Source organism: Mesoplodon densirostris, chromosome 8 (assembly GCF_025265405.1).
Source record: "Mesoplodon densirostris isolate mMesDen1 chromosome 8, mMesDen1 primary haplotype, whole genome shotgun sequence".
NCBI lineage: Eukaryota > Metazoa > Chordata > Mammalia > Artiodactyla > Ziphiidae > Mesoplodon > Mesoplodon densirostris.
Window position 1 is genome coordinate 1964155 of NC_082668.1, and position 25887 is coordinate 1990041.

At 47.8% G+C, this 25887-nt stretch overlaps 1 protein-coding gene across 4 annotated transcripts in view; it reads left to right on the top strand.

Moving 5' to 3' along the window:
• HDAC4 (histone deacetylase 4) overlaps window positions 1-25887 on the top strand; it is a 289607-nt gene that overhangs the window by 20279 nt on the left and 243441 nt on the right. For 3 of the 4 annotated variants that reach the window (XM_060106519.1, XM_060106521.1, XM_060106522.1), the window contains exon 2: window positions 23981-24222. In XM_060106519.1, the coding sequence (XP_059962502.1) occupies window positions 24201-24222 (22 nt within the window). In that variant the 5' untranslated portion in view covers window positions 23981-24200. The remainder of the gene's footprint in view (window positions 1-23980; window positions 24223-25887) is intronic. The other variant, XM_060106520.1, reaches the window with a different exon arrangement.

Below are 25887 nucleotides of genomic sequence, written 5' to 3' on the forward strand. Positions count from 1 at the left end.
ATAATGTAATTAAAGCTGCTGAAAAATAAGAAATATTTCCGTATGCCAGGAAAGTAAGATGTGTTTTCAGTAGAAGAAAGTATGAGGAATGGAATGCATTTGTTAAAGGGAAAAAGAGAGTAATTTGTTCTGGAGCTGGTTGTTTCAGAATGGAAAAAAATAAGGGACAAAATAATATCAGTACAGAAAGTTGTAGAAGGTTCGTGGAAGAGAAACCCTGAGACATCTCAGAGAGATATTATATTAAGTGGGATTATTTGATATGTTAAATTACATGGGAAGCATTGTCAAAGGAGTGATAAGCCTCAGGTTATACCGTGGGTAAATGTTATTTTTTTTTATTTTTTATTTTTTTTCTTTTTGCGGTATGTGGGCCTCTCACTGTTGTGGCCTCTCCCGTTGCGGAGCACAGGCTCCGGACGCGCAGGCCCAGCGGCCATGGCTCACGGGCCCAGCCGCTCCGCGGCATATGGGATCCTCCCAGACCGGGGCACGAACCCGTATCCCCTGCATCGGCAGGCGGACTCTCAACCACTGCGCCACCAGGGAGGCCCGGTAAATGTTATTAATATAGGTAGACATTCTAGAATTTATATGAAGTTTCTAAAATTTGGATACGTCCTGGTATATAAGGTTATCAGTCCTAATTCTGGTGATTGTAGCCAAGTTTCTTTATCGATTACACTCTAATCAAGATATTTAACCTGGCTTTTAAGTCTTTTGTCATTTATAGACCGTTACTGTTATAATCTGATGCTACTGTACAGGTGCTTCATCAAGACGATTCATAGGAAGGTCGTGGAAGCGGTTACAACAGCTCCACATCAAGGTGATGGCTGTGAGGATTCCAGCCCATACCTGTCCCCCCTGCGCCCCACACACAGACTTAAAACAAGAAGCTGTCCTGCCCCCAGGGCCCCTAGATGAGGCATCCTGAGGTTTTTACTCCCTGACAGGCAGGGTCAGTGCCCCTATTGAGCCCCGAAGCAGCTACAGAAGATGGACCATTGCCCCTCTGCTTCCCATAACATTATGAGACTAAAATCTCTGAGGCAGGAAGGAGACAGAAGGGCAGGGAGCAGGGCACAACCATTCAAATAATGACACAACCATGAAGAAGAACAGGAGATGACAAGAACTGGTTAGAGCCACTTAGGCCCAAGACAGCAGAAGGTTCAACTTCCAGGAGACCAGGAGCCTGGTTATACACTCATTGTAATACATGAGCATCTAAAGGACACATCCGCAGGCTCCATGACCATAAAAGGGCAAAAAGTGGGTGGTGCCCCAATTCTGGAAATCCCCACCCCTTCTCCAAGGTAGTTAGAATATACCTCCCACTTTTTATCTTGTGAAATTACCCAGCCCATAAAAACTAACCACCCCCATACCTTGGGGCCCCTCTCACTTTCCAAGATGACCCATGCCCTGGGACCACCTCTCGCCTTCTGAGAAGGCCCACACTCTGTCTATGGAGTGTGCGTCTCTCTAAATAAACCTTCTTTCCCTTTACTATGGCTCGCTCTTGAGTTCTTTCCTGCGCGAAGCCAAGGACCCTCACTTGGCAGCCTATCCCAGGGACTCGTTCGAGGCCTGGGACGTGACCATCCTCTTGCACCCCATTTTTTTCCTGTACCGTGTCCAGCTTTTAACAAAATTATTTTTAATTGTGGTAGTTAATACATAACCTAAAATTTAGCATCTTAACCATTAGCAAGTGCATAGTTCAGTGGCGTCAGGTGAATTCACGTTGTTGTACAACAGCCCTCCAGAACTTCTTCATCTTGGAAAACTCATACTCTGTACGCATTAAACATCAGTTCTATTAGATTTTTTTAAAGATAGGTGCTTCTTATCATTCTAACATTTGCCAGCTCTAAAGGAAAAGATGGGGAGAGACAAATATTTGTATATACAATAGCTATACATGTATGCAGATACGTAAAATATATGTATATATACATATTAACATCATTTATATACAATAACTATATGTAACATTCTATACTAAGTTAATATAATAGTAGCTATGTAATACATTGAGTATGCACACGTGTGTATGTGCACACGTGTAATTTACAGGGAGACTTTGGGGATGTCAGTTGCGAGGGTCACTGTAGAGCGTGGGCCCTTTGGCAGCATTCTTATTATTGTGGTCCAGATTCTCAGGCCTGATCACGTCATCTTCTTTCCTTCAATGACCCAGCTCTTGGGTGCCAGTTTGGCCTAGGCCGGGTCCAAGACCCCAGGTCCCGTTCTCCCTCTTCACACCTGACCTCCCAGCCCAGTGAAGCATTTGCACTCCTGGCTGGTGGTGTGCCTGCTTGGCCTGTGTCCTGCCAAGCTGGAGCCTTGGGTCCGAGCCCCTCCTCTCCCAAGCCTGATGCCCCACAGCCAGGCCCATCAGCACCTTGGTTCGGGGGATCATTCTGTTCCCCCAACCCCGCTCCCTGAGGCAGTGCAGGTGTCGGAGGCTCAGAGTCTCGGTGGAGAGGGTGGCTGAGTGGCCCTGCAGTTGACAGGGTGGCACCCAGCCTGGGGGCTCAGCTGGGCTGCTTGGTGGCCTGAGAGCTGGGTGGGTGCTGGGCTCGCTCAGGCTGGGGAGCCTTTGGTGGCCCTGGAGGGAGCGTAGGCTTTCTCCTGCGGGCCCAGCGAGTGGGCCTGGAGGGGCTTTCCAGGGGCGCAGAGGGCTGTGGGTGGCTGGAATTGGAGATTGGGACCTGCTGGGAGGCCTGGGGGTGAGTGGGGTTCTGCTGACGTGGGACATTGAGGTCTTGGTGTCCTGTCCTGATGATTGCCAACATGGTGGATGTCACCGAGTTCTCTCTTTTCAGTGGGTGCAGCCTGATTGTCTCTCTGGTGCTCACACACCTGCAGTGGGGCCCCAGGACAGCAGGAGACCCTCCGTTGGCCAGCCCAGCTCCTGGCTCCTGCCTCTGACCTCCCCAACCGTCCGTCCCCCGAGCACACGTGTAGCCTCTTCCCTTGGGCTGGGCTCCCTTCCCTTCCTTCCAGAGGCCCAGCCTTCCTCTGGGCTCCGCTGCCTCCACTCCCTGCCCTTCCAGGGGGACATTTGCTCCTTGGGGCTCCCTGTCCCCTTTAAGATGCTTCCCTGTCGGGGTGCTCTCCTGCCCCTGGACCTGGGACGGCCTCCTCGGTGCCGCCGTCCTGCCCTGCCGCTCTGGGTCTGGTGCTGCACCTTCTCAGATTTGCCAAGCTAGTGGTTAGGCCGAGCGTGGGGTCGTTTTCCTTTGGGATGAAAGAGGGAAGAAGAGATGGTTCCTGGGAAGCTGGATGGACGTTGGTAGTCTGCAGAGAGGCCTGTTTGTTTCTTGTTTGTTTCTGAAAGGCAGTTTTACCCAAGGCCCAGTTATCTGACTCTGCCAAGGCCAAGGAGAAGGTGAGCTGTAGGTGAACTGTCGAGTGAAAGAGGGGGCCCTGGAGACGATGTGGGGGCTGCTGAGAGCAGCCATGTCAACATCACACTGCGACTGGACCCTCGCCCCCCAGGTCCCCAGCGCTCCTGCCCTCTCCCCCCACACCCCGCCATCCCTGGACCAGCCCACCCCCCATCCTGACTGCCCCGGCCTTCTCCCAGCCCTCATCACCCCGACATTCTGAGTCTGCTTGTCTGTCTCCTTCCCGAGGCCCAGAGCGCCGCTTACCTTTGGGGCTGTCTTCCCTTCTGTGGGTGCTCCGGCTCGGCCGTGAGCCACACGGGCAGTCGGATCCGCGCTCGTAGGGCCGCCCTGTGTGCCCCCTGCTGTCCCCTCCGAGGGCCAAGTGGACGGTGCAGCGTCTCAGGGGTACAGGTGCTGCTCTGTTTCCCCACAGCCACCGCTGATGTCTACACTGCCTCGCCCCCGCCTTTTTGAAACACAAGGATAGTTTGAAAACCAGGTACTTCGATTTCCGTAGAAAAAATGAGAGCTCCTTGAGGGGATCAGAAGTTGAGCAGGTGTGTGGAGATAGCGTCCCGGCCCGCAGCCCAGTGGCGTGGGTGGAAAGCTGGGGCTGAGCTCAGCGTGGCTGTCTGTCTGGGGCCCTGGACCTGTCCTCCGGCTTGTGCTCACGGGTCGTGTCCTGTCCCAGGGTAGGGCCTGTATCTGAGGATCAAGGGTGGTCTCTTCACCCCTTGACCTCTGAACCAAGGTCTGGCACCTGCCGGATGCGCTGCCGTCTCTGCCCCTCGTTGGAAGATGACGGCGGGCAAGGAGGGCGCTGGGGCTCCCTGCCCGCTCACCTCTGGGCTGAGGGCAGGTTGGACCCCGCTGGGACACACTGGGGGTCTCCGTGGGTCCGGGGCAGGACCCCGGGGGCCCGCCTTCCCTTAATCGAGGTGACAGAGATGCGTAGGCCCCGTCAGTGGCCGGGAGGGCCTTGAGTGCGGGCGCAGCCAGCTGGACAGGAGTGCTTTGTTTCGGGGGGTCTGGACGGTGCTTCCCGAACCAACTGCACGTGGACTCGCGCGAGGGGGAGGTGCCCGCAGACACCTGGGGCCTCCCAGTGACGGTGTGCCACTGGGGGTCAGGGCCTGGGGGGACTGTGCTCCGTCCTTGGCACATGGACACGCAGTTAGCAGGCGCATCAGGCGCAGGCAGGCAGAGCTGTCTGGGCTTGTATAGCCGATGTCAAAGGTGACTCTGGTCAGCGGGCCCCCTGCGTGTCCACGCTTCGCGTGTCTGGCCGGGCCTGGCTACTGGGTGGGGTTGGGAGGTAGTGAGGGGCGGCCTCTGTCCAGGGCGAGCTGACTCAGAGTCACTTCCCTTTTCAATGAGGACCTCCACCTCCGCTGAACAGCCATACGCGTGCCGTGCCGGCGATTTCTCATTGCCGTCCTGCGGTGCCCTCGGTAGCCAGGAGCGTTTGCCTGGGCCTTATTCATGATTGTAACGGCAATGTAGTGTTCCTTGGCCTCTGCTGGGTTTTCCCTCTGCTTCACTGAGGTGTACTTGACAAAGTTGTGTACATTTAACATACGTACACATTGTGGAATGATTCCCGTGGTCAGGTTCGTCGCCTCGCACAGTTACTTCTCTGTGTGCGGGGAGAAGGCTTACGGCTGCTCTCAGCAAACTTCCGGTGTACAGTGCGGTGCGATTGACTGTCCTCACCACACGGCACATCACACTCTCCAGCTTCGCTGACTCACGACTGGAAGTGTCCCCACCCCAGCCCCTTCCTGCGGTTTTCTTAAGCGTCACTCAAGTATGGTCGCTTGGGCTGTATCCAGGGACACAGTGGAGCTGAGAAGTATCAGGGTCCGAGGCAAAGGACGTGATGGCGAGGCAGAGGGGCAGGACCTGGGCCCCGGTCCCTGTCTGCTGTCAGTCTGGTCCGTGGCTGACTGGCATTAGTCACCTCCACCTGGGTCACCGAGCGCAGTGGCTGGGACAGGTCCTGGGCTTGGCGGAGGAAGCCCGCATCACTGACCGCAGTGGACATACACCTTAGGGCCAGCATCTCCTGACTATCGCGCAGGCAGCGACACTGTCTAGAATATTCCACCGAGGGAGCCGTGACCAGACGTGCCTTCCTTGGGGCAGGAAGTCTTCTCAGGCATGCTGGTCTGGTGTTGCTGATGAGAAGCATAGTACCACCCCATTTCTTAACTCACTTTCAGGAGTCTTGCTTTGATTTTCCCTGAAACTGTAGGAGCTTCTCTTCACTTTGGTGTTCTGAAATTTTATAATGTGGAATTTAAAAGATGTATCCCAGGTGGCATATGGGGACTCCTTTTTAGGTCTTGTTATATGTTAATTTGGGGGGTAGTTTCCTTCGCTTCCTTCTCTCATCATCATCATCATCATCATTTCCTTCCGGTGCTTCCGTCTCCAGTTCCCCATTGGTGGAATTCCTGTGAATCCATCTAGGGTACCAACTTTGTTCTCTAAGGTTTGCTTAGCCGGGTCTCCCAGTTCCTCTGTGGCCGTCTTGTTTTGGCACTTGCCTGCTTGAGGTCCCAGGGTTCCTCCTTGTGGCCTGGCCGCTCCTGTGGGCTATGGTCAGGGCTGTGTTTTGTCCCTCATGTCTCCATTCTCTCTGTGGCTCGTTAGAGGGACTCCAGTTACCTCGGTTTCTTCTGGGGTCAGGTTTCCTATTTATCTTGGTCTTTTTTTTTTTTTTTTCCTTGTTTCAACTTTTCCTTAAATGGCTGGGGAGTTGTCTGTTCGTATTTAAGGATGAAGGGAAGATGAATTCCAGACTGATTCAAGGTGTCAATGTAGAAAAAGGTAAAGCAGTAGAAATCTGCAAGCGACCCTCACCCTCCTCATTGGTCCAGGATCCCCAGAAGCTGCAAAGGACACATTTGACAGTTAAAAATTTAAAACTTTTGATTGGATAAAGATACTATCAACAGAGTCCAGGAGTCAAGGAGCGTTTTGGGAAAATGTGTGTAACATTTGACAGGTAAAGAGTAAGTTTCTGTTATCCAGAGAACTCTTAGAAACTGGAGAGGAGGACAGGTTTAGAAACAGAACACAGACTGGGCAGCGCAGAGAACAAACCAAAATGAAGGCATGCTCAAACTCCCTATTTTCATGACGGGGAGATGCAAATACAAGGGGAAAGGGATTTCGCTTTTTACCCAGAGTGGCAGAAAGTAGAGACATGACGTCTGTTGCTGGAGGGGCAGTGGAAAGCCGCAACTTCAGACACAGGGCTGGGGCAGGTGTGAACAGTGGCACGTCTTTGGAAATCATCCTGCTGACATTTTCTGAAATGGGAAATGCACAGGTCCGCAGACTCAGCTTCCACTCCCGGGACTGTGCTCCTTGGGAGTGCAAGCACAAGCACGTAAGGATGTTTGCACTGAGGCTCTCCGGCAGGGAAAGGTTTGGAAGGAAGTCTGTGCCCACTGGGGCCATGGTTGGCTAAACTTTGTGCAGCCACATGATGGACTATTCCTAGAAGTACTGTTGAAAGAGAAAAGTCAGATACTGAGAAATCTCTATGATAAAATCTCATCTTTGGGGCTTCCCTGGTGGCGCAGTGGTTGAGAGTCCGCCTGCCGATGCAGGGGACGTGGGTTCGTGCCCCGGTCCGGGAAGATCCCACGTGCCGCAGAGCGGCTGGGCCCGTGAGCCATGGCCGCTGGGCCTGCATGTCCAGAGCCTGTGCTCCGCAACGGGAGAGGCCACAGCAGTGAGAGGCCCGTGTACCTCAAAAAAAAAAAAAAAAAAAAATCTCATTTTTGTAAGGCAGAGAGTGACCACCTGGGTGTGTGTGTGTGTGGGGGGTATATGGGTGTGTCTTTGTGTATCTGTGTGAGCGAAAATGGAGAAAAGTATGGGCTGTACCCACACAAAGATTACCTGTTGTTGATGGCAGAGAGAGGAGGAAAAAGAAAGAAAAAGACAATTGCTCTAAAAATAAAGTGGTGCGTTTACCATCCATTGATGTAAACTGAACGCTGCGTGCATTTATGTGTAAGTAACGTAGAAAGAAGACGTAGCCCGGCTGCTGGCCCTGAGGTTGCAGAGTGACGCGTGGGGTGATTCTCTTCTGGTGAAGACAGGGTAGGCTGCCCGGGGCTTTGTGGGCTCATCCGTCCGTGGGAGCAGTGGCCAGGGAGACAGACGGCCCTTGTACATCTCTACTGCATCCTTGTGCTTTGTAAATTGAAGGACAAGAATGAAGAATCGCTTCCTAAAGGAGCGAGGGGAGCTGGGGGCAGGGGTGGGCTCTTGGATTCCTGCTCGCTCCCACCGGCTTGCGTCTGTCTTCAGGCCTTAGTGGAACTTTGTCGAAATCTGACGGCTAGTGCCTCCTCACCCCCATGGATTCTTCACTGTCTTGGGTTTGTCCTGGTTTTCTCCCTTGACCCCCATTTAATGAGACAAGGCAGGGAGCACCCATGAGCTCAGCTCACCATCCTGATGCAAAATGCCCTGGGAGATACTGGGATCATAGCATCCGCCCTCCACCCGCCTGCCCGCCTGTCCCCGCCCTGCCTGAGTTTTACACTTAAAAGTCAGATCTCCAGGTCCCCTGCCTGCCTTTCTGCTGGAATCTTCTCCTTTAAAATTATTTTATTTAGCAGCTAAGGAAACAAGTGTTGTTTTCTCTGGGCGCTTTATCCATTTGGACCCTTAATCTAAAGAGTTTATGTATGTGGCTGTTTATCAATAAACGGACACAGCCATGTGCAAAAAGGATCTAGACAGCTGGGAAGTTGTTTTCTTCGGTGGAGAGGATCGATGCTGTGACGCTGCTGATGGACAGTTGTTCCTGTGTGCGCGCGAGGGCCCCGATGACCCAGTGCCCGTCCCCTTTCTCCCCTTGAGGTCTGACCTTCTGGCCCCTCCAGAATGGGTGGAGGGGTCGGGGCCGGTAGAATCCTAGCCCTCTGCTCAGCGGAGCCTGCTCTCAGATTTCGGGAAATTCCTGTTAGAACACACAGAAATGGAGTTTTAGTACGTTGAACTATAGAGCCTGTTTTGAAACTAAAATATAAATCTGTCCCAACAGATTATGGGGAAAACATCTTGTCTTCTGCTATGCGACTGTCCGCCATAAAATGGCACTCTTACAAAACGTAATTGCTAGACCTTACAGCCCGTAGTTTATGAAGGGTGTCTGGTGAACAAGACAACGCTTATTTGAAAAGCTTACTATATAAAATGGACTCAGAAAAATCATATAGTCAAGTTTGTTTTTTCATTAAAATTTATTTAAATTTAAATTGATCTTAATTAATTCAAATTAAACTAACTACTTAACTGAAAAATATTTGAATTAAAATGATTTCATATACATTTTTCCGTCTGATAGCCTGACTTAGAGCCTCCTGGGTCTTCCAGGTAGCCCCTTGGTTTGAATTGCCCACCCTCTATTTGCATCACGGGCTTGGAATCACGCGTTCTGTGCTGTTTCTGTGAGGTTTTGTTGTTTTAAGAGGAAGTAATTTGGCAAATATTTCCTGTGTACATGCTGATTGTAAGAATATAGTAGCAAGAACTATAAAATGTTTATCCATTGCCCAGAAAGTCAAAGTAGAATAGTGCGGGTGGAATGGATCAACCACATGGGTATTATTTTGAATCTTTCTTTGACGCAAGGTGATCTTTGAGTGGTTGATTCTGTCTGTCTTCCAGCCAGAAGCATTCAGGTGGGTGAATTTCCGCCCTTTCACTGGTTTTTCACTTGGATCAGGAAACAGAACATTACTTTACGCACTCTGCTTCCTCCTTCCACGCCCAAGGGTAACCTGTCTCAGCTTCTAACAGCACAGGTCAGTTTGACCTGGTTTCAAATTTCACACCGTGGAGTCGCCCAGTACATCATACTCCTGAGTGTCTGTCTGCTCTGGCCCACCCAGCACTATCTCTGTCTGTGTTTCTGCTTTTAGGTGTGCTTTGTTTATTCTTGTTGCTAGACCGTGTTCTCTGGTATGACTGTGCTACGAATCACAGTTTATTTATTCTACTGCTGATGGACGTGTGGCAGGTTTCCAGCTTTCGGCGACTGCAGACGATGCTGCTGTGTCATCCTGTGAATGGCTTTGGGGAGCGGTGTGCCTGGCGTGGCTTTTCGGGTATCACTTTCCCGTAGTCGTTGTCTCCCGCACGCTCTCACGGCAGAGTCGATGTCCGGTCGTTCCCGTCCTTGTCAGCGCTGGGTCCTGCTTTGCTTTTACATTTTAGCCGTTTGTGGGATCCCGCTGTGGCTTTAATTTGCATTTCCCTGTTAGTACAGGTGCTGAGCACCTCTTCATGTGGTGACTGACCATTTGGAATCCTCTTTTGTGAAAGTACCTGTTCATAGCTTTTGCCCATTTTTTAATTTGGGTTCTCTGCCTTTTTCTTAACGATTTGTGAGAATTATTTATTTTGGATTCTGGTCCTTTCTTGGATGTGTTGGGCAGATTATCTTCTGCTCTCTGGGTTGCCTTTTCACTCTTCTGCTGGGTCTTTTGATGAACTGAAGTTCCGAATTTTGATGCAGTATAATGTGTCATTTTTCTTTCCTCTATGGTCAGTGCCTTAAAATTTTGTTATTATTAAGTAGATTTAAGAAATCTCTGTCTACCTGCAGATCTTTTTCTTTTTTGTCCTTTAGGCGAGGCTTTCTTGTCTTACCTTTAACATTTAGGTCTTTGATCCACCCCACACTAATTTTCTTGATGGTGTGCTGCCTATGTCGTGGTTCATTTCTGTTTCCATAAAGATGGTAGTTGACTCAGGCATTGTTTATTGAAAAGACCTGGCCTGTTTCCTTATGGATTTGGAGTGCAGCCTTTGCTATAATCATATTACCATATTTGTGATGTTCTCACTCTGGAATATTCTTTTCCTTGTTTTGTTTGTCTATTCTTACACAGTGTCTTAATTACATAGGTTTATAATAAATCTTGATATTTAGTAGTGTAAGTTGTCCAGGCCTGTTTTTCCTCGAGATTGCTATTCTAGGACCTTTGTACTTCCATGTAAAATTTGAAATAGACTTGTCAATTTTCAAAAAACTTCTGGTGGGATTTTGATTGAGACTGCATTGACTACCAATTAGTTTGGGGAACATTAACATTAACACTGACATTTAACCATACTGGGTCTTCCAGTCCACGTACAGGGTATATTCCTCCATTTATTTAGATTTATTTAGATCTTTAAATTTACTTATAATGTTTCATAGTTTAATGTGTAGAGTTCTTATATATATTTTGGTAGATTCAGCCCTGGATATTTGCCGTTATTGGATGTTATTGTAAATGGTATCTTTTTTATTTTTATTTATTTATGTATTTATTTTATTATTTTTTTTTTTTTGCGGTACGCGGGCCTCCCACTGTTGTGGCCTCTCCCGTTGCGGAGCACAGGCTCCGGACGCGCAGGTCCAGTGGCCATGGCCCACGGGCCCAGCTGCTCCGCAGCATGTGGGATCTTCCCGGACCGGGGCACGAACCCGTGTCCCCTGCATCGGCAGGCGGACTGTCAACCACTGCGCCACCAGGGAAGCCCAGTGGTACATTTTTTAAAGCTTATTTTCAATTTGTTTATTGCTGGTATGTAGAAATACAGTGGATTTTTGTATATCGACATTTTACCCTGTGGTCTTGTTAAGTTCGTTTAGGAGTTTTGACAGTTGTTGGTAAATTGTTTTGGGTTTCTTCTGTACACAGTGTGTCATCTGTGAACAGTGCGGATCTTGTTCCTTTCCCATCCTTGTTCCTTTCATTTCTTTTTCTTGCCTTGTCGTCCTGGTTAGCATCACCAGTATGGTGTTGGATGGATGTGGTGAGAGGGGACATCCTGACCTCATTTGTGATTCTGGCAATGGCTCTGTGTTGTCTTCAGCTGATGACTCGCATCCTTCATCCTGCTTTGGGGTGCTGCAGGCTGTGTGGCTCTTTTTGGTCTCTTGAACAGCTTGCTGTTCCCCCACCAGCCTGGCAGGCTGAGGCCGTGGTGGGGAGGAATATGGACTTTGAGCTGTGGTCCTTCTTTGTCCATGTGACGGGATGCAGAAGATTGTGGTGAGTGAGAAAACATGTCCTCTTTGCGCTCCCACATTTCTATGTGGTCTCGTAACAAGATTTTTAAAAGAATGTTCTCTTAATGATTTATAGTTTCTAAGACTTTTATTCTTTGGAAAGTTTATGGCTTATTCCCTGAAATTAGGTCAACTAAAATTTCCAAGGGCAGCTGCAGGAGGGAATAACTGTAGGTAATTTTAGATTCAAAGTGTTTGGTGAAGGAAATATTAGCACACACAGGCCGTAGTGATGCGTTTAGTTTCATTTATTCTGTATGGAACAGAAATAAAAATAAAGAGATGTCTTTGTATAAATACATGCTTAGTGTCAGAGACTGTTTTCTTAGTGGAATGATCATGCCCGTCTTTCTAAAAGTGCAAGTCAGAATTACAGATTCCTTGCTACCGTTCACTGTCCCAAGTGTGGGCTTTTAATTCATGTCATAAATCAGGAACGAATGTAACCATAAAAGCAGTTGTGTTTCCAGTCATAATATGTTCAACATTTGTCTAATATTTATCAGAAGTATATACTTTAGTTAGAGATGTACAGATACAAATTTCAAATGTTATTCATGAAAAGGTTACAGAAACCTTAAACTCCTCTAATTTTTGAGATCTTAATACCATGTGTTGTCTGTGTGTTTTCTTAGAAAAGCGATAATCTACTGGTTAGTAAAGTGTCATTAGACATTTATGTCAAGATGAAAAGAACTATTTCACACTTGAATTTTATTTTATTAAAAGGTTAAATTCCTAGTTTATTTTTATACTGTGAATATTCCATTGGGTTGTTCAGAGACCTTCCCCCTAAAGAGATGCTGATGGAGTGGGGGACAGAGGAGAAATGTCGTTAAACAAGTCGGGCAGCTTTATTGGTTGGTTATCCTCTTAGACTGAATGTTAAAGACTTGGCTCTCCTTGTGGGGTCCAGGTGGTTCTGCTGCCTTTGTCAGGAGTTAATTTGGCATTTTCTCTGCCCCAGCATCTTCATGACTTGTACGGGTCCTTATTTAACTGAGGTGTCCTGAGGGTTGAAAGGGCTCCTTGAGTTACCCATTGCTTTGCTTTTCTGGTCGCAGCCCCGGGCCCTCTCTGAGGCAGTGGGTATCCTGAGGCCCCACGCGCTTTTGCACTTCTGGAATCTTCCGCCTGAGACGCAGTCCGAAAGGCAGAGTGCTGTTGGTTTTGCAGTTCGACATGACCTCAGCCCCTTCCGAGGTGATTTCTGAGGTGGAGTCAGGAAAACTTTTCAAAGGTTCATTCAGCTTGGCCCATTTTCATTGCGGGCCTGCTGTGCGCCACCCTCTAGGGTGCGAGAAGGGCCTCGGGTCACAGAGGTCACGGAGTTTACGCTCCACCCTGGGGCAGCGGGGCTGACAGCGGGGAAATGATCACATAAGGATATCAGGTTGGCATCTCATACGATATCAGAAGAAGAAAGGGGCTTGGAAGGGAAAGAGCAGGGTGACGGCAGCGGCGGGCAGTGCTGTCAGGGAACGCCCCTCTGGGGAGATACAGTGGAGAAAAGTGGGGGAGTGAGCCCACCGACACATGGGCACAGGGCTGCAGAGGGGGGACGGCTGGAGAGTTGATGGCTGCTTGGTGCCGGCCCTGGGGCCGCAGTCCACGTGTGTGCAAAGGGCCGGAGGCAGCGCTGGGTCCTGCTCTCGCTGTGGCCTTTGGCCACTGAGCCTTTCTTCATAAAGCTTCTCCTGTGAGCGCCGCTGAAAACACCCCAGTGAGCGCTGGTTTACTCCAGCCCGGAGTCTTACAGGGAGAAGCAGCCCAGGGAGGACGAAAGACTGGTCCAAGGCCGTGCAGCTCGCCAGGGGGATGCTGGGCCGATGGAGCCCAGGCGTCCCATGCTGGGCCAGGTGGTGTCCAGGGACACACGTGTGCCCGCTGGTTCCCCTGGCGCTTCCCCCGAGCACGGGAGACAGACGTTAATGTTCATCAGGAAGGGGAAGTCGGGCAGCTGGGGAGGCCCCGTAGTCCTGGCTGTTGGGCCCTGCTTCAGCCCCGCTGAGCACAGTTCTTGGCCCAGCCCCCAGCTCCCCTGCGGCCTTGCCTGCCCAGTCCAGTGTCCTCCTGTCCTATTACAGCCCCCAGCCTGCCTCTGGGGAATGACCCCTTTCCCACTGGGTTCCCTTTGGGGGGGCTGCCAGTCAAGGTGTCCGGCCCCGGCCCTGCCAAGAGGTGTGTCTCCCGGCCTGGCCGATGTGGGCCCCTTGGAAAACAAGTCTCAGGCAGTGTTCCTGCAGGGACTGTCTGCTGTCTGTTAAGTCCTGCCTCCAGGGCCCCCCTCCAGATCCCCTCCACGCCCAGCTCTCTAGATCCTTCTGGGAGGCCTTTGTTTACCTAGTTCATCCAGGGGCCACTCCTGTTGCTTGTAACCTTGAACCGCTGGTGGATACGAATTCCTCCTAACATGCGTGTGTTCTAGAGCCCGAGTTCTTACCTCCCTCTGTATTCTAGAGAGAAGCGTTCACAGACCAGGCGTTGAGGTGGTGCCGGTCGGGTTCTAGAACTGGTTCTTCAGCCTCCTAGTTCCAGGTCCACTGTTCCAGACTCTCCCCCGGTCTTTTTCTCCCAGCCCGGCTCCCACTGCCTTTCTCCCAGGGGGCTGGGGGCCCAGGCACAACCTGGCTCTGAGACGGCCATAACCAGATGCAGCCAGGGGATGACGTATTTGGGCTGGCAGGGGCCACTGATGGCCACAGAGGAGCCCAGAGGCTGGGCAGGGGCTAAGCGGAGGGCGTGTTCTCCCCCCACCCTCCGCGGGGGCCCGGGCCCTGGCTCGGGGGGAGGCCATGTCTGGTGCTGTCACCATGGGCTGCCCTGGACCCTGCCCCACTCTCTGTGCTGCTCAGAAACCTTCAGGGGCTTCTGCTTCCCCCATAGAGGACATGATATTAGGCAAAGGCCACTGTTTATAACAGACTGGATTCTGACTAGATCATATCAAAGGAAAAAGCAGAGGAGGAACTACGGGTTACACAGGTCTACCCATTGATATCACACAGGTACACTTAGGACATGCCAATGTGTGTAAAAGGAGATATAGGTGAAGCCAGACTGGCAGGGTGCCAGTAATCGTTGACGCTGGGTGCTGTGGACTCATGCCATTGTGTTTGCTTCGTATAATTTGAAATTTCCATAATACAATAGCTGTTTTTTCTTTAAGCAAGAGAAATTTATATTAAAACCCTGTAAAATCTTAAATGTAATCGCAGACATCAATATGAACATTTTTTTTCTTAAAAATTTGTATTTCTTACTCTTCGCATATCCAAAAAATAAACAGTAAAAACCAACAAGGATGTGGGGGAACCCGAAATGAAATACAAATACTGACAAATGTGTCGAGTTCTATCACATAATAAATACATAAGCCACCGCACTGAAGGGGCTCAGAAGGGAAGAGTTGCCCGGCTCACTGTGGGAACCTGCGTCCCGACTACATACTGTGAGGCTGGAGGCAAGAACTGGATATGAGTTCTGAGTCTCGTGTGGGGGTCAGCCGTTGTGAAAGTACTTTATACTAGAATGTATACTAGACTAGAGCAAGTAAGCAAACAGACTGTAGCTCGTAAGAACCAGGTTTCTCACTGCTGGAGAAATAAGTTGAAAATCAGGAAAGGGGGAGACTAAAATCCACCTGTGACGTTGGGTTGGAATCTGAGGTGTCAGTGTAAACTTATGATTTAAAAAAATTTAAACCAGGGCTTCCCTGGTGGCGCAGTGGTGGAGAGTCCACCTGCCGATGCAGGGGACACGGGTTCGTGCCCCGGTCCGGGAGGATCCCACATGCCGTGGAGTGGCTGGGCCCGTGAGCCATGGCCGCTGAGCCTGCACGTCCGGAGCCTGTGCTCCGCAACGGGAGAGGCCACAACAGTGAGAGGCCCGCGTACCGCAAAAAAAAAAAAAAAAAAAAAAAAAAATATATATATATATATATATATATATATATATATATATCCCAATAGATAGGCACTAAAATATAAATGTGTGTGTTAGTGTCAACTGTACTGTGTGCAGGGGAGGGTCCTATAGCAGTGACACCACCAGTAACGAGCACCTCCGGCACCCAGATCTTAGTGTCTCCACACAGTTCTCCGAAAAAGGGACCAGGGCTCCCAGGAGAAGTGGTTGATTCCAAGCTTGTGACAGGGACACCTTGTGGAAGTAGAAAGTAAGGAAGTGCTAAAAAAAATAAAATATGGGGCTGGGGGCTTGTCAGAAAAACATAGGCGCTTCCAGTGGCCGAAGCTTGAATGACAAAATAAATAATGGTGGTGTTGGATTGTCATGCACAGAATAAAATAAAAATCCATAAATTAATACTGATATAAATAAATGATTAAACAGCGAGATGGACAAGTGATAGCTCATCCTTGCAGTGGAATTCTAATTAATACTTGCAGAAGAAAGGAGGGAAGTTAGACATCACCATTAGGCAAATAACCAAGACAGTGAGAGTTGTAGACTGGATTCCCCCGGTGGGTCCCATAGCTGCGAAGAAGCCCAGTGCAGGGATCCTGGTCTCTCTCTTCTTGAGTCAACTTTGATAGTTTGGATCTTTTAGGACATTTGTTTATTTCATCTAAATTGTCAGATTTATTGGCATAAAGTTGTTCATCATACTTCCTTATCATTCATTTCATATCTGTATGGTCTACAGTTAATCCCCTCTCATTCTGGGTGTTGTTAATTTGTGTCTTCTTTCTCTATTTTTCCTGATCAGTTTAGCTAGAGGTTTATCAATTTTACTATCTCAAAGAATCAGCGTTTAGTTTCATTGATTTTTCTATTTCATTGATTTCTGCTCTTTGTTATTGTCTTTTTTTCTGCTATTTTGGGTCTGGTTTATCCTTTTTCTAGTTTCTAACAGTAAAACCTGAGGTCATTGACTTAGGACCTTCTTCTCTCATACAGGCATTCAGTGCTATAAACTTCCCTCTCAGCACTACAAATATGTTGTGCTTCATTTTTTTTTTTTTTTTTTTTTTTTTTTATTTTGTTGTGCTTCATTTTCATTCATTTCAAAATACTTCATAATTTCTGTTTTAATTTCTTCTTTGACCCATGAAATACATTATTTAGTTTCCAAATATTTGGTTTTCCAGACATCTTTCTGTTACTGATTTCTAATTTCAAGTCAGAAAACATACTTTGTATATCTTGGCTTGAGTCTTTTAAAATTTATTGAGACCAAAAGATGGTCTGTCTTGGTAAATATTCTGTGTGCATTTAAAAAGAATGTGAAGAATATGTATTCTGCTGTTCATAAAGTGTTCTAGAAACGTCATCTTGGTCAGGTTGGGTGATGGTGTTGTTCGTGTCTTCTCTGCTCTTGCTAATTTTCTGTCTACCTGTTCTAACCACTATTAAGAGCAGGGTGTTGAAATTTCCAACTACAGATTTGTCCATTTCTCCTTACACTTTTACTAGTTTCTGCTTCACGTATGAAGCTCTGTTATCAGGTGCATACATGTTTAGGAATGTTATGTCCTTTTAATGAATTGACCCCTTGATCGTTATGAAATGACCTTCTTTATCCCTGGTGATATTCTTTCGTTAACATTTACTTTGTCTGATATTAATGTGAACGTTATACCTTTCTTTTGATTAGTATTTGCATGGTATATCTTTTTCCATCTTTCACTACTTAAAACACGTTCCTTGTAGGCAACATATGGTTGGGTCTGTGATGCTTGGGGAAGATTTATTTTACAATAAAATGCGTGACCTCTTCTCTCTAAACCATTTTTAGTCCTACCTCACATAAATCCTCTTTATACTCTGGAAGCAGGGTCTTGCTTTTCCATCCAATCTGACAACCCCTTTAATTGGGGCGTTTAGACCTTTTGATCTGGTCATTGATATTGTTTGGTTTAAAGCTACCATCTTGCTTTTTGTTTTCTATTTGTCACTTCTGTGTTCTTTTTTTCTCTTCTTCTGCCTTCATTTGGATTGAGTATTTTTATGATTGTGTTATATTTTCCTTATTGACTTGTTCATTATAATCATTTCTCTTTTAAGTGGGGACTTTAGGATTTATAGTCTACATCTTCAGCGTATCACAGTCTTATCTTCAAGGTTAAACTACTTCACATCTAATCTAAGAACATACTACAGCATACTTCTGTTCGTCCCCTCCCAGTCTTTGTGTTATTTTTGACATATGTTTTCTTAGTACATATGATATAAACTTCGTAATACATTATTACTTTTGCATTAAACAGTTCTCTTTAAAAGAGATTTCGCACCAGAGAAGAATCTTTTCTATTTACCTGTATGGTTCCCATTTCTGAAGCTCTTCACTCCTCTGTGTAGATCTGTGTTTCCATCTGGTACGATTTTCCTTTTGCCTTTGAGATTTCTTTTAGTGTAGATCTGCTGGTGATGAATATTTTCAGCTTTTGAATACCTGAAAACATCTCTATTTCACCTTTGTTTCTGAAAGATTTTTTTTTCACGTGGTGCAGCATTTGTATGTGTGTGTCCCTTTGAAAGGTGTTGCTCTGTTGTCTTCTGGCTTGCATTCTTTGCACTGAGAAATCTGCTGTTGTTCTTATTTTTGTTTTTCTGTCTGATGTGACTTTTCCTTCCCAACGGCTTTTGAGACATTATCTTAAAACTGGTTTTAAGTAATTTGATTATGTTCTGTCCAGGTGTAATCTTCATTATGTGTTTGTGCTTGGAGTTGGTTGAACTTCGTGGATCTATGGGTTTATGGTTTCACCAAATTTGGGAAATTTAAGCCATTATTTCTTCAAATGTTTTCTGTGTCCTCCCTGCACTGGTACCTGGAAACTGTCTCCGAGCAGTCAGCTGGGACGACTGGGCAGTTCATCATGTTTGTGTCTCCTCAAGGGTCACATGCCTGATGTCCAGTGTCTGAAAGCCATAGTTACATGTATTTTGTCTGTTGGAGCTGCTTTGTGTAGGAGAGTAAATCTGGACTGTATTATTCTATTTTGACTAGAAGCAGAATTCTGATTGTCCCCAGGGAAATTGTCAAAACTTTATTAGAAGCTTTTGGTTTAAGATAAATAATGATCGAATCGATAGCTAGTATTTGGATGTTAACTGTGTGGCAGCCCTGTCATGGTGCTTCTCCTGTGCTAACGCATTTAGTCCTTACAACACTCCTGTGATGGTCACAGTGTTGTTTCCCATCCTCATCCCCATTCCCATAGGTTAGGCAGTGGGGCAGAGAGAGGTCCGGCTGCCTGCTCAAGGTCATGTTCGTATTAAAATGTGACCTGAGATTCACACCTGGAGCCCAGGACGCTGGTGGCCTTGGCTCTCATGCCAGTGCTCTCAGCTGTGAGCTGGACTGCCAACCAACAACTGATCGGAAGTTTATGGTTCCTCTCAGAGACCCAGGGTGCAGTCTCCTGATAGACCTGGTGTGGCTGAGGTCGGAGGAACTGGGCTAAGTGATGCAGCTGGAGGTTCAGCTGAGAGCCGAGAGGGAGATCCCCTTCCCCACTGTCTCCCCTGGGACTTACAGAGTCACCCTCTGACCCAGCCCAGACACTGGGCGTCTGTCCCTATGCTGCAGGGGGCTGCTTTCCAGACCCCGTGCCTCTCCGCCCCATGGTGTTGAGAGCATCCTGAGGGGGCTGGCCTATGTGGAATGCGGTCTGGTTATGATGCAGAGGATTGTGAAGTGACGGAGGCACACTTCTCTCTGGAACCATCCAGGTTCACACGGCGCTGGTGAGGCTGGTAGGGGATCTGTCAGGGAAGAGGCCTGGGCGCAGTGCGTGCTGGGCATTAGGGGTTGTGTTGTGTCCCCCCCCCACCCAAAAGTTGTATTGAAATCCTGCCCCCCAGTACCTCAGAGTGTGAACTTATTTGGGAATGGGGTCTTTGCAGATGTAACTCGTTAAGATGAAGTCGCACTGAAGTTGGTTGAGCCCCTAATCCGCCGTGACTGTGTCCTAAGAAGACGGCTGCGTGGAGGCAGACCCACGGGAGAAGGCAGGGTTTGGAGCCCTGCAGCTGCCAGCCCAAGAGCACCAAAGATGGCACAACTGCCTGAGGCTGGAAGAGGCCAGGAAGGATTTCCCTACAGCTTTCGGGGACGGCCTCACTGACACCTGGGTTTCAGACTTCTGAAACTTTCTTGCCTCCAGACTGTGAACAATACATTTCTGTGGTTTTTAAACCACTCAGTCTGTGGTCCTTTGTTACGGAGTCCGCTGGGGTTGTGTAGGTTCTTTCATATACACCCCGCCCTGTAACAAGGCATGTTCTTTTCTTTAAAGATTTTTTTTTTTTGATATGGACCATTTTTAAAGTCTTTGTTGAATTTGTTACGGTGTTGCTTTTGTTTTATGTTTTAGTTTTTTGGCTGTGAGGCATGTGGGATCTTAGCTCCCCTACCAAGGATCGAACGCACACCCCCTGCATTGGAAGGTGAAGTCTTAACTGCTGGACTGCCAGGGAAGTCCCAAGGCATGTTCTTATGACTTGAAGTAGCTCCTGTCCTACTGGTACATGGGGGAGAGGTGTCAGTGCAATGCAGAAGTCGAGCTGGGTCACACTTGATTTTTCCTGCTTCATTGATGCTTCGTACCATTAAGGAACGGGGTTTGACCGTTAAGGATACCCACCGGCTGCACATGGTGACCCTGGAGGGATGCCCTGTGTCTGTGTGCACCGTCCTCCCACCACCTCGGCTCCGCCTCTTGCTCGTTTTGGCAGGGTGCTCCTTCTCAAAAATGTTTATTGCACGGTTTTCTCCATCTTTGTATGTTCTGTCCCCGATTCCATAACTCAGAAGCTTCAATTCTTCCTTTTAACCTCTCTCATCAAACCGTTGCCACCTTTTATAAGGACTTTTTATGTATTAGGAATTTTACACGTCTTTTTTTTAAACTATAGTAATTTAAACCTTAGAGTTAGTGTTGGTTTTTGTAATACCCTGGTTATTAAATTGCAGTTCTGAATAGTCTGCTCCAACCTTATTTTTTTTTCATAAGCCCAGGTATTTTTAGTATGCAGGTTTTTGGAGTGTGAGGTTCTTCCAGAGCGTATATATTGTATTATGGCAGAAGCTTCTGTGTCCTGTTCAGTCTACATCTGGGAAGAGAGCCGTCTCAGTCTGGCAGCCTCGCACTAGGTGAGAGCCTGCTGGACGCTAGGCGTTTGGTTCGGGGCTGTGCATGTCAGCTGCAGAGGGGATGGCTCTGAGAAGCGTTTTAGCCACTATTGCAGTAGACAGAGGAGGGGTAGGAGCAGGGGACAGAGTCTTTGGGCGAAACTCAGGTCTGGACCTCAGTGATTCTTTTTTTTTTTTTTTTTTTTAATATTTATTTATTTGGCTGTGCCGGGTCTTAGTTGGCGGCACACGGGATCTTCATTGCGGTGTGTGAGGTCTTTTAGTTGCAGCCTGCGGAATCTTTAGTTGTGGCATGCAGAATCTTTTTTTTAGTTGTGGCATGTGGGATCTAGTCCCCTGACCAGGGATCAAACCTGGCCCCCTGCATTGGGAGTGCAGTCTTAACCACTGGACCACCCGGGAAGTCCCTGGACCACAGCTATTCTTATTTGAGGATAAATAAACAATTCCCACCATGGGGTCTCAAAAGGTATCCCAGAATGTGGGGGAAAGGGAGCTATCCTGAAAGGCAGAAGACAGATATACCTCTGAAAACAATTTATAGTCAGAATCAGAAAAAAGAAATTTCAAAAGACTTTGACTAGGAAGACAAACAGAACAGAAGGTCATGAGGAGGGAATCAGCCGAGAGGAAAAGAAAGTGGAATGAGCTGTAAAGGGAAACGTTTGAAACAAAGAGCTTAAGGTTTAGTTAAAATCTGTATGAAAAGCCATAGGAATAAAACGGATATCGTGGAAACTAGGAGCAGTGCTGTGGAGGACACACTGGCAAAGGCTCTTGGGATGCAGAGTAAACGATGATGTGCCGGTGCTGAGAGAGGCCAGATACGATGGGGAGGTTTCAGCCAGACAGTGTGGGAAGCTCTGGAGATGCCAAAACAAATGTAACAAAACAATTATCAAAACATGATTGAAGAGCATTTTCCTGAGCATAAAAAAGACTGTGTATTGAAAGGTTCATGTTTGGAACAAAATAAAGGGAAAGAGACTGACCATACATCTTCTGACAACATTTTTGAATTTCAAGATTAAAGTAAAAAAAAAAATCCTGGCAGAATCCAGACAGAAGAAAGCCGCAGAACTCAGCCCCTAAGGTTCCCTGGAAATGAAGTGCTGCTTTGCTGGGCCAGGGTTTTCTGTATCTGAGGGTGGGGCAGTGGCTAAGAAATATCTGTGATCCAAGACTTTTATACCCAGCCAAGTTGTGAGTTTTGTGTGAAGGATACAGAGCCATCCGAGACTTGCAGGGGTTTGCAAAATATACCATCTGCATTGCTTTCAAGACAATGGTGTTTCTTTCTGGTCAAGAGATGAATAAAAATTCCATTTTTTCTAAAATTTTATTGAAGTATAGTTGATTTACCATGTTGTATGAATTTCTGCTGTACAGCAAAGTGACTCAGTTACACATATATGTATTCTTTTTCATATTCTTTTCCATTCTGGTTTATCGCAGAATATTGAATATAGTTCCCTGTGCTATACAGTAGGACCTTGTTGTTTATCCATTCTGTGTATAATAGTTTTCATCTGCTAATCCCAGCCTCCCACTCCATCCCTCCACTCTCCCCTGCTTGGCAACGACTTATTCTCTATGTTTGTGCGTCTGTTTCTGTTTTGTAGATAAGTTCATTCGTGTCATAGTTTAGATTCCACATGTAAATGATATCATATGATGTTTGTCTTTCTGACTTACTTCACTTAGTAGGATCATCTCTAGGTCCATCCATGTTGCTGCAAATGGCATTATTTCATTCACCTTTTATGGCTACTATTCTATATATATATATATATATATATATATATATATATATATATATATATATATATATATGCCACATTTTCTTTATCCATTTAAGAGATGAATAAATAAGTTACTGTGTTGGGCTTCCCTGGTGGCGCAGTGGTTGAGAGTCCGCCTGCCGATGCAGGGGACGCGGGTTCACGCCCCGGTCTGGGAAGATCCCGCATGCCGCGGAGCGGCTGGGCCCGTGAGCCATGGCTGTTGAGCCTGCGCGTCTGGAGCCTGTGCTCTGCAACGGGAGAGGCCACAACAGTGAGAGGCCCGTGTAACGCAAAAAAAAAAAAAAAAAAAATAAGTTACTGTGTTTCCTAAGGAAATAAACAGATATAGAACAGTAATCAGAAAGATATTAATCACAGAGTTATAGATAACGTATAATTGGGGTTTAATCCTTTACATGATGAATGGGTTAGGGTTCTTTGGTTATAAGCAATAGGGGGGAAAATCCTTGAATAATTTAATCAAGAACAGGAATTTGTCACACTACTAAAGGAGCGGATGATAGGCCTCAGAGGACCCCTGAGCCAAGGTCAGTAGGAGCATGTTCATAATTACCATTTCCTCAGTTTATCTCTGTGTTCCAATTGTAAAGTAAATCATGCTCATCACAGCAAAGTATTTAAAAAGTCACTGGGGACGCCGTCCCACAGATGCAGACGCTTGGTGGCAGGAATTCGCGCCCTGGTTTCTCTGGGCTCCTCCTCTGTTAGGTGTCTGTGATCTGGGGAAGAGGGTGGTCTTGGGAAGAGGATTTGATGAGCTCGGCTCACGTTACGTGCCACCCTCCCATCTGGGGATGGACCTGTGATCGGCAGGGCTCATCAGAGCCACCTGGAGTCGGGGAGGAGCAGGTCCTCTCGGGGAGGCGGCGGGCAGCTCCCGTCACAGACGCAGAGGGAAGCGGCCTTCAAAGCGCTGTTACCAGGAGTTGATCATGACATTGGAAAATGCCTGACTGTCATGTCAGCAAAAGGAATAGGGTGTCCGGCTGTAGAGCTAGTAGCCAGTGTGGGCGAAAGGCGAAGAAGAACAACCGCAAGGAAATGCATCACAGTATTACCAAGTGTTTGCCTCTGTGTCATGGCTTCACGGATCACTTTTAAAATACTTCCTGTATGAGCATGTTTTACTTTTACGATCGGAAAATGGAAATAAATTGAGGAAATGGTTATTAGGAAGATGGAAACCTGGGAAACCGTTTAGGGTATGAGTGAGGGAAGCTGAATTTAAACTTAAACTCTGAGATTGCCGCTACGTAAAATAGGAATAGTCGGGGATATAGCGAAAATGAAAAAAACGTGTGTGGGGAGTGGGCTTAAAGTGATTTCTTGTTTAAAGTGTTTTCCGTCCTCAGTGTCGAGGTTGTACCACAGATACGCCGTATTTACATTTACTAACAAAACGTCCAAGTAGTTTGTACAAGTTTGAAACGATGGTTCCATGTGAGTATTGTAGCAATCCACGGTAGAGACGGGGGTGGAGCGTGAATGATCGATTCCGTGCTCCACGTGGTGTCCGGGGGGCCTTCACCTCCTAATCGAAGCCTCCCCTTTCTCTCCCCAGACAGGTCGTCTCCTGAGAGTCCGGGGAGACCCCTGCCCTCCTTTGGATTACTGGGCCCACTACGTGGTTGGCGAGACGGGGAGTTTCCGTGGCCGTGGACCAGCTGTGCGCGTCGCTGGATTTGTATGTGCCGGTGGGACCCTGGGGCTCTTTGGAGCTCCCGTTCACGTGGAAGTTTTGAGCCCTTTTGAATCCCTTAAAGGAGAAGCTGCTGCTCGCAATGAGCTCCCAAAGCCATCCAGGTAAGCGGGGCCCCGGGTCCTCTCGGTGGATGCGCTGCCCTCACAGCTGGTCCTGGGTCTCCCACTGGGTCCTCCATCATGACCGCCGTCGGTTTACGACGGCCCCGAGGGCACAGTAGGATGCTCTTCATCTCAGTGGCGGAAGGCTGAGGGGGGCCTCACGGAGACGTGGGGTCCAGCCTCGGCCGGGACCTGCATGTGCCGACTTGCGCGGCACCCGTTTCTCTGGTGCTTCAGGGAGGTGACGGGTACGCGTCCATTTGTGGTCTTCGTCTCCAGCTGCTCTGTTTCTGGGGGCTGTGGGGGTGGGAGGGCCTCTGGGCCGAGTCTGAGAAGAAGCACGATTGGTGCCCGTCAGTGGTGGCCAAGGGGCATCGCTTCTGGTGCCCGAGGCTTTTTATTAGGCGCTGCACTAAGCATCTTATGCGCATTGACTCCTCACTAGGCCCTAAACGTCTCCCACCTGGCGGGAAGAAGTGACTTGTCCCAGGTCACAGAGCTAGTATGTGGCCAGATAGGGCCGGGAGCCACGTTTGCGTGGCTCTTAGCTTCAGAAGCGTGTTGTGGACACACGCTTTCGGGGCTCCTCCTCCCCCGTCGCAGAGCCACCGTGCTCGCTCCGACCAAGCTGGGAGCCCTGCCTTGTCCCGCCTCACCGCCTTGGGCCACTTAGCTGCCAATTGTCCTGAGTCTGCCTGGGCAGGTAGGTGGTGCAGGGCAACCTTGAGGCACCGCATCCGTCAGTGTGGCTGGGGGTCCGGCTCAGCAGAGAGGGGCGGGGCTTGGTGTGGTCTCTCCCTTGGGGATTGCCCCCCCCCCCGCACGTTCACACCCCTCTCCTTGGCCCGATCAGAGTTGTCTGAAGCTCCTGAGAGCAGGATTCCCAGTTATATTTAGATATGAAGGCTTTATTGATTTAAATCGTTCATGTATTGCTTGATACAAAGTGTCAAACAAAATTCTTCAGTCTGGATCGAAGTGGGTGAGGTAGACCGTGGACTCTCCCACCCACTCAGAGTTGGGGACATGCCTTTCTCCTATGTCTGAACAGGTAGGGTGTGTGTGTAAATGTTTTAATAGAGTGTAATCGTTCTGTCTCTGGGGTTCTGAGTTGTATTTTTTCCATTTTAGTGCATTATGAGCATCTTTTGATGTCAGTATGTATATCAAACTGACTTATTTTTGGTAGCTCGAAGATGGATATTTATGTGGTTGCAGCGGTATTTATAACAGCCCCAAACTGGCATCAGACAATTATTATACATATATTTTGAACATACGCTTCTATAAGTATCTCCACTGGATCACTTCCAAGAGGTAGAATTGCTGGGTTGGTGGGCACGTGCATTTAAAACTTCTACGGTTACTCTCAAATTGCTCCAGAAACTCTGCCCCAACTTTTCTCAATCGTAGTTTATGAGCATAGATACTTTTCTTCATTGGCACCTGCACTAGGTGAATTCAGTCTATTTCATTCTTGTCAGCATTCTCAGGAGAAATTATTGTTTGAATTTACATTGCTATATAAATGGGTGTGCACTTTTTTTTGCACGAGCTGCTATAGATGTAATCAAATCTCGTACGTGCCACCAGGCATTTGAAGAGAAAGAAGAGTGCTCTTTTTTCCCTTATTTTTTTCTTTCTTCTTGTTGTTGGTTTTTTTTT